This window comes from Nerophis ophidion, linkage group LG23 (assembly GCF_033978795.1).
Source record: "Nerophis ophidion isolate RoL-2023_Sa linkage group LG23, RoL_Noph_v1.0, whole genome shotgun sequence".
Classification (NCBI taxonomy): domain Eukaryota; kingdom Metazoa; phylum Chordata; class Actinopteri; order Syngnathiformes; family Syngnathidae; genus Nerophis; species Nerophis ophidion.
Genome location: NC_084633.1, coordinates 5,440,074 through 5,448,930, shown reverse-complemented (window position 1 = coordinate 5,448,930; position 8,857 = coordinate 5,440,074). Strand labels below are relative to the sequence as shown.

General features: G+C 37.7%; 1 protein-coding gene across 3 annotated transcripts in view; it reads right to left on the bottom strand.

Annotated features, from left to right (window-relative positions):
• Positions 1 to 1,570: 1,570 nt before the first annotated feature.
• LOC133541832 (immunoglobulin mu heavy chain-like) overlaps positions 1,571 to 8,857 on the bottom strand; it is a 36,302-nt gene continuing 29,015 nt past the window's right edge. For 2 of the 3 annotated variants that reach the window (XM_061885471.1, XM_061885472.1), the window contains exons 3-11: positions 7,654 to 7,977; positions 7,284 to 7,577; positions 6,023 to 6,334; positions 5,673 to 5,957; positions 4,185 to 4,511; positions 2,352 to 2,663; positions 1,996 to 2,283; positions 1,781 to 1,929; positions 1,571 to 1,672 (exon numbers count right to left, since the gene is read on the bottom strand). In XM_061885471.1, the coding sequence (XP_061741455.1) occupies positions 1,664 to 1,672; positions 1,781 to 1,929; positions 1,996 to 2,283; positions 2,352 to 2,663; positions 4,185 to 4,511; positions 5,673 to 5,957; positions 6,023 to 6,334; positions 7,284 to 7,577; positions 7,654 to 7,977 (2,300 nt within the window). In that variant the 3' untranslated portion in view covers positions 1,571 to 1,663. The remainder of the gene's footprint in view (positions 1,673 to 1,780; positions 1,930 to 1,995; positions 2,284 to 2,351; positions 2,664 to 4,184; positions 4,512 to 5,672; positions 5,958 to 6,022; positions 6,335 to 7,283; positions 7,578 to 7,653; positions 7,978 to 8,857) is intronic. The other variant, XM_061885473.1, reaches the window with a different exon arrangement.

The window sequence follows — 8,857 nt, the reverse complement described above, 5'->3', positions numbered from 1 at the left end:
GATGGTATATATACATAAACTTGTGCATTGCTAAATTGTAATATCAAGGATTCTTATAGTTGATTCTGATTTGCTAAATTTCGCCCACAGTTTATGATCAGACGAATCATTTTGTTTTGTTTTTAAAGTCAATGATAAACAGATTGTGAAATATGGTAGTAAATATACTGATGGATCACTAGGTGTCAGTAACACCACATTAATATGAATCTAACCACTATCTGTTGATTCCTTCAAAGTAGTAATGGTATCAATTTATTTTGAACAATGCAATACAGCTTATATTTTCAGTTTTTTATTCTAGCATGTCCGAAAAGGTGTATAAAGAGTGAACTAAAAAAACGTATTAAAAAAATCCAGAGTTTCTTTTAAGTGGACAAAACAGATGACATTTGCGACTGTTTCCCCTTGGACAAAAAGTTGCAACCACTTGGATAAACAAACAATTGCGATTGCATAATTTAGTGAGGTCCTCGGCTCTGGCGCATCGTAGAGAAGAAATCAAACTTAATCAGAGGAAGTAGAAGTTAAACAAAGTTTCTGTATGTTAACATGTGGCAGGATCATTACCATTGACAGAGAAAACTACACTTCTGTTGCAGGGTGCTGTCTAAATTTAGATGCACACTATTTATATTTTCAATAACAAGTGACATTTCAAACCTTGGTGTGTTCACTTTGATTAGCTACTTAGCTACTTACAAATCAAATCCTTGTAATATCGAAGACCGGAGCCACAAACTACATTTTATTTCGTGCCACAAAAACTAGCCGACCTTGGTTATGGATGTGAGTGTAAAGTGCAAGGGGACAAAAGTCGTTTGGTGACACCTGTGGTTAGCATGTATACATTTCCAAGACACCCATCTTTTCAGAATTTTTATATAGTAAAAAATACCATCTTATAGACGCGTCAAGACTGTTTATTTTTTGTAGCTTGTTTTTTTAGTATGGGATGTGACGGTGATCAAAGACAGTGACACCCTCTCAGGCCGTCCCGTGGGCCTGATGCCATGCATCCCTCTTACCGGCCCCTTGGCAGTTAGGATGGCATCCGTATGCTGCATCCACATCCCAGCAACAGCGTCACAGATTTGGGCTTACTAACTCAAGTCCCCGGCCAATCACACATCGACAAAGCCAATTCATAGCAGAGGTAGCCAATAGTTTTCCTTGATGTTGCTGAGTTGTCATCCCTCCGATAAACCCACTATATACACACAACACATGCAAGACAGTATAGTGGGAGTGTGTACATACTTTCAAAAAAACTGTGGATGGAAATAAAATAAAATAAAAATAAAAAAACATATCTGTTGTTGTAAAGAAATGGTTCTTTAGTTAAGTTTTGTCAATACTTAACATTTTCAAGCATGTATAACGAAACTCAAGCAAGCAAGCAAGCGTTACTACAGTTTAAACTTTGGTGCACTCTTGTGGTCAATGTGAGTAGCTCAGGGTGTGTTATTTTAGCTTTTGTTTGTTTTTACTGTTTGAATGCAGAAACAATATTCTATGTTTTATGTTGTTGTGATACTGCTTTGTAAAAAGCAAAAATTAGACCAGTGATACAGTACTCAAACCAAATCTTTATTTATATGTCAAAAGTAGTTCAATAAAACATCCACTGTCTTGGAAGCATTCGTCTGTTCCACTGACAGAATTATTTAGTCTAAAGGAGAAAAAAGCGGGATAAAGTGAGGTCAAATTTCACATTAAATGTGATTATTTGTATAAAATAAAAAATATGTTAAAAATAGAATTATTATATATTTCTCACCTTAAGCAGGGTGGCCACCACACCATAGATGGTGGAGATGAGGAAGAGGACAAGGAATGTGGCAGACATATACCAGCTTTCCGCATTGATATCTTGGTTAACAACTGCATGAGCAATGTCATCCAAGACGTTGCAATCCGGCAAAATCACTGTGGAATTATTTTTTAAATGAGTTCATTTTTCTGCAAGATAATCATAAATCAGCTCATTAGTACCTGGATTGGTTAGATTCAAGGTCAGTGTAACAGTCACATGTGTCACCCTGCAGGTGTGAACCGCCCCAGGTAACAAGTTGACTTGAGACAGACGAAGGCGGCTTTGGATGCTGAACTTCCCATCTGGGCTTCTGCTGGGTTGACTGGTGTTGAAGTCCGACAGCTCATTGGTGTCATCTAGAAACCAGGAGACGTTAACGGACGCGGGACTGAAGCCAAACACCAGACACACCAGTTCACCACGACCCTGGAGCAAGATGGCTGACGGTTGGGTAGGAGTCACTGTGGCTGTGGAGATGAAAGTTGTAAGGAAGTATGTAGTGCAAACACCAAGTCATGGTGAAACTTTCACTCACCAAACACGTCCTCTATAGTGCTCGTAAAAGGACTTTGAGATGACTCATGTCTGACAGCGCAAGAATAGCTGGATTCGTGGTCCTCAATTTTAGACACATTAATTCTACTGGTCATTGAATAAGTGTTGCTGCTGCTGTATTTCCACGAAGGGCTGTTGGTGTAGTCAAGCAATCTTTGACCATCTTTCTCCCAGTACACTATAACGTTATCTGGGAAATATCCAGAAACTAGGCAAGTCAGTGTGAGGTCATCAGACAGTGACAGTTCTGAGATGGTCGGTGGTATTATGTGCACTGTTGGTGGATACAAGTCTGATAAGATAAAACACAAACACACATTTATGAGTTAAAAGTAATAATAGTAACAATTACAATTTATTCTAAAAAGAAAAAGGGACCAAAACCCTCTTAATTGTGCTTTGGCCAGAAGTTGGAGATTATCCATGTTTAGTTTACATTTGAAAATAGTTTATCTCTCTTAAACATTCATTTACATTCCAACACATTCATCCCGCACATTAAAAGCATTTGTGAACTGTTGAGAGTTTCTCTTGCGGTAATTTTTTTGGGTGAATAAACGATGTTGAGAGATTATCATCACACTTCAACATCTCTAACATGTAAATACTGTCACTTTGCTAGGTCCATATTCCAAATAAGCATCTGTTCTTGATTGTCTTAGCCTGGATAAAAAATGGTTAACTAAAAACAAGTCAACTAGAAAGTGTGGACGCTGGTCTGTTGCTAAATGTGCTTATACGCAGAAGGCTTAGCGCCGTAGACAGAACCCAGAAGAAGGTGTGAGCTACACACAGGAGGACGACAATTGTGCAGTTAGAGTAATAAAGTGTTAATACATTGTTACGCATTGCTGTCCTTGCTTTTGTAGACCCGAAAATATGTTTTGGTTTCGACAGTTACTGTCCTCGTTTGAGCGATGATCAGAAACATGTTTTATTGGCAATAATAATAATAATAATCATAAAATTATTATTATGATTACATTCGATTGGCAAAAATTACACTGGAGGACAAAATGTGCGGTGACGCTGCAAATTTGCGTGATTTGGCAAAGTCCTGGAGGGCACTAAAAAATATTACAAAATATTATCTTCAACTATTTTCAGACTTCATTTTAAAATAAATCTAAACTCGTCCAAAATGTAAAAATATATATTATTTAGTTTTTGTAATGTTTAAACTCTTGATATTGTAAAAAATATGAACTGAGTTGTTGTTTTTAATTACATTTGTTTTTTTTGTGTGCGCGTGCATGCTTGTGTGTTTTTTGTTAGTATTACAACCTGGAAAATTCACTGTTTGAACTGCAAACAGGAGCAATCTAAGGAAGGTCAATGTGAAAAGTTTTTTTAAACTTATGTGAAAGACCAACTTTCTTAAACAGCGTTTCTTTGTGCTGATAGCCAAATTTTTTGGGTTTTAAGATTGCAATGTCAAATACTTACATTCATACTGTTAATATCAAAATGCACTTCTTTCCTAATGTTTACAATTTTGCAGCAATACTATTTCCACTTGCTTTAAAACTTCACTAATTAAAGTCATAAACCTCAAATATCCTTCATAAGAATTTTTTTTTTAAACTTTTTTTACTTATGTTGTTTTAGAGAAAAAAAAATGCTATTTTCAGTATACATGCAATGTTATTTTTAGTGTGTAATTATAACTGTCAAAATGGCGCACACACACACACACACAAATTTGTTTGTGCAAACACACTCATACAAATACACACACATACTTGTCCAGGATGAAAAACGATGGTGTGATAGTGCCATCTGGTGGAAATGTTAATATATGTTGAGACAATACCTCTGCTTTTGCTGACGTAATCCTCATGGCCCTGGTTGGAACACTTGTGTTTTCCCTCACAGGACATTTGTTTATATGCATCCCAGTCATCTGCTGGCACGCTGAGGAAGCTCCGTAAGGTCTCTGTACCATTGCTGTGACGAGTTGGCTCCTCCGTGTGGGAATTCTGAGAGTATTTCTTCCCATCTACTTTCCAGGAGATGACAAAATCATGAAGTTGAGGGCCAACCAAAAGACAAGTAATGGTCACCTTGTCCCTCTGCTGAGACTCTGTGAGTGGGGGTCCGTGAACAAACACTCCAACTTGTTGGGATGATATTGGGGTTACTGTAAAAATAACATGAAATGTGAGATTAGAAGGAAATATTAAGATACTTGGAACATTTTTTGCCATTCACGGTTTTATCTGCAAACCATTTTGGTTATGATGAATGAGCATACAGTAGCTAAAATTGGCAAGATATTTATTTTATTATTACAGTATTGTTATAATTTAAAGACAAAAGATGCTTGTATGAAAACAAATAAAAATGCAACCTTTTGATTTTACATTTATCTTAACAGAAGTTACAAACGTTTATGTTTAGATCTTAACGTGGCCTACTGGTCATTCAGTTTAAATTTGTGTAAATGTCCACCAGATGTCGCTAATTTTTCCTATTCAAAGCCAGCAGAAAAACTATTCTTGTGCCTTTTGGTAATGGCAAGTGTGTGTTTTATTAGTCTTATTTCATTCCTAATAATAAATAGTAGTGTTGTTTAAGCATAATGGCTTTTGAAGGGTTGAAGCCCCAAAATATAATGAATATTTAATATTTATTTTGAAAAAATAGAAAAACAAGGCATGAAATATCAATAAAGTTGTCAATCATTAAACTATCTTAGGGCCCAACGATAATATAAAATAAACATCATATACTGATGATATTGAAATAAAGCACAATGATAAAAATATTAAAGATATATTCCTTAAAATATAATTTGTGTAAATATTTTTTGATAATATAAAACACATTCATTATTTTGTTTGTTTTGAAATTAGGAACAATATATCTCAGCTACAATCGGGCAGAAGGCGGGGTACACCCTGGACAGGTCGCCACCTCATCGCAGGGCCAACACAGATAGGTGGAGAACATTCACACACGAGGGCCAATTTAGTGTTGCCAATCAACCTATCCCAGGTGCATGTCGAGGAAGGCAATAAGCGGTAAAACATGGATGGATGGATGGATAGTTCAGCAAACAGTTGCTTTCAAAGGGTTAAGTGATATATGCTGTATGTATACATTTGTTTTAATGCTTTTAAGTGATTTTGAAAGACTGTCACAGTTAAAGTGGAAAAAATATTGAATAATATTTTTACAGCAGTTTTTGGGAATCCGATATTTTTCTTGAGGGACAAACGAATGCAGATATTTGAAGGACAATGTTATGAGTTGTCTTTTTTTCATGCAACATGCCAATAGGGTACTTATGATTATTTACCGGAGCAAATGCTGATGGTCTTTGTGGCATTTTTTTTCAGCCACTTGTCAGACACTCGACAGGTGAAGACCTTCCCAGTTTGCCACTCTATCGGTGGGACGTGGAGTTGACTGGTCACAGTCACACGTCCATCCGCACTCATGCTGATGCTAGTAATTGATGGAGCTCTCTGCTTAGCCTCGCTGAACCATTTAATTTCAGGGTTAAAGCCCTGACCAGAGCACAGAACCCTCTTAGGTTTTGATTCCTCAACGGGGGCCAGAAAGAGTTCCACTGATGGGTTCTCTGTTGGAAAATGGGTTCAAATTATTGTGCCAAATGAATCCAGCTCTGATGAGTCAGACTCTCACCAAAAAGGCTGTAAATGGGGTTTGAGCGGAAGCTGTCGGAGAAGCCTTGGTTCACTTTGCAGGTTAAATTTGCGTCACTCTTCCTGTAGGACTCGTGCAAACTGAAACGTGGACGGATGGAATGTGGGCCCAGGCCTTCAGGGAGATCAACATACTGTTTGTTAGAAATATCCACACCGTCGGCCTGAAATGTGACGTAGAGGTCGATGGCGTCTAGTTGCGTGACGTCACACTCGAACACGCCGCTGTTTTTATTCTGTAAATCTGCAAGAGATCGCCTCATCTCCACCAGTGGAGCGGTGACTGCAACACCTAAGTGATTATAACAGGATAAAAGGTGGAATTCAGTCTCTCAAAGATACAGTAGCTCATCAGAGTACAGTAAATACACCCCTCACATTTCAGCTAACATTTTATTTAATAGTCTCAAAGTACAATACGATGGAAATGAAACTTAAAGTAGTCAGTGTACATTTTGTACTGCAGGGTTATTCAGCTGGCGGCTGCCGGTAATAGATAGATAGTACTTTTTTGATTCCTTCCCTCAGTAAAATTAAAATGACTTCCTACCGTCACCCGAGTTCAGTTCAAATCTTCAAATAAACATTTTTGCAGCCAATTTCTAAAAACACAAATGCTCTTGTTGTACAGTATAGAGGAACTTGGACCAATGTAAACACATTGGCAGATCTTTCCACAGACATTTCAACCTTGATAGCAAACGTAGAAAACTGGGGTCAACCCTTGTGATTTACATAACTGAGGTGTTCCTCAAGGCACCTTTTCAAGTAATTTTTGGAAGTTACACATTTTTTTGTAACGCACTTTATGTAATTAAGGTGTTGCTGTTGCTTGTTTTCTTCAGATGCAGTCAATAGTCATTTGTTCAACTTCTTTAGTTATACTAGTGGTGTTCCTCAAGGTTCTATTTTAGGTCCTCTATTTTTCATCATAATGTAAATAAATATATCAAGTAATCCAATTATTAACCAGTAGTTTGACTTTACAGTGGAGGAAGTGGGCTACTTCACAATGTCACAGTTGGATGTCCCTTAAAGAACCGCAGCTCACCATTGTCGGCAGTAATGCATCTTCAGGCCATGATGTTATCTTAGTATAGTCACTTTTGTTCCCAGCTGTTTGGACAATAATGGCTGAGTGTTGACTCATTTTTCAGTACGTAGTAAATGGACAAGCTGTACACTGACTACTTGTTGAGTTGTGAGGAGTGGACTTACTCGATTTTGTTCAGTCGTCCTACCTGACATACGTATGGTCTCCTCGACGTCAGGAAAGCAACGATGCACAACATTACATTTGAGAATCCTGATTTGTCTCCACACATCAGGCATCACTGTCAGAGTACTGATGACGTGAGACGCATTAGCGTACGCGCTCGCTTGGTCGGCGGCTGCTTTGCCGTCCAGCAGCCATGTGACAACGGCATCCAATGCGGTGCGCACCGAACATGTTGCTTTCACTTGGGATGTTTCCGTCATGACTTCCTTGAAGCTGGGGAGCTCCACATGAACGGAAGGTGGGACGCTTGCATGTGCTGCCAGGCGACACGTCCGTTGTTACAAGACGATGAGAATAGGTGTGTTAATGCGAGACGGCAGACACATACGTACTTTCACAGATACTGATTGACTTTTTCTCTTCCACCTTGTTGTGAGTGGACTTGCAGGTAAACCTTAAGCCGTTTGTCCACTCTTTTACATCAGGTTCAATCTCACTGATTAGACTGAAGGTCTTTGGGGCCGTCACACTCTGAAACTTGCTCACGGTTTGCACGCCGTCGATGATTTGGTTGCCCTGCTGCCACTCGACACTCAGCATGTCCGGGAAGAAGCCACTTAAGGCGCATCTAAGTTTGACAGAGGAGTCTCCTGTAAGGTTGCCCTCCCACAGCGGATACAATGTCATGTTTGGAGACACAATCCTCTCCATCCTCTCTGTTGAAATAGAAAATACGTAAATGACACGTATGGCTATTTCTCTGTATGTAACAAATTACATGCACATACCTTCAGATTGTTGTCACAATTGTAAAGGTGCAGGTGTCTTAAATTTTAAGTAGTTTTATAGTACTAACAGTCAGGTGGAAAGGGTTCCGCTTGAGCGAGCATTAGCAACATTTAAAAAAAGAAGATGATGAAAGTTACGAAAAAAACACAGAAGTGAAACTCAGCGAGGCGCAACATTGCATGACAAAGGCCAGGTGTGAGAAGATATGACATATTTAAATACATTTCATACACGGACACATCTTTAAAGTTGATTTAGTTTTGTTTTTTATAACACACTAAAAATATATTTTCTTTTTTTGTAGATTCCAGCTGCAGCTTTTTCAGGTCATTTTGAATTTCTGAGGAAAAATCTGCAAGAAAAGCATCACTCACAGACGTCATTTAATTTTTTTATTTTTCTTTAAATTGTAAATCAATATGATTACTTACATATTACAATTTCAAGAAAAAAAATTCATTTGACCTGAAAGAAAACAAAAATATATTAAAATAATACACACAACAGAGTGACTCATTAATCCTATTGGAAATCCAAAAATAGAGGCTTGGTATGTTTTGTACAATTCAATTGTTTTCCAAACCATTTATAGGATCTGTTTTCTTTAAATTAGCCAAATTGCTAAAGCTAAACAAAAGTAACACAAATTTCCTTCTAAAACCGATAAAAACACCATTTTTGATTCCACACTATCCTGTCATGAACTCATGTAATAATTGTCAATTTGGACTAGTGGCTTTCTACTTCAATTTAATTTTTATATTTTTCCACCAGACTTTTATTTCCCTTACTTTTTCCCATTCAAAG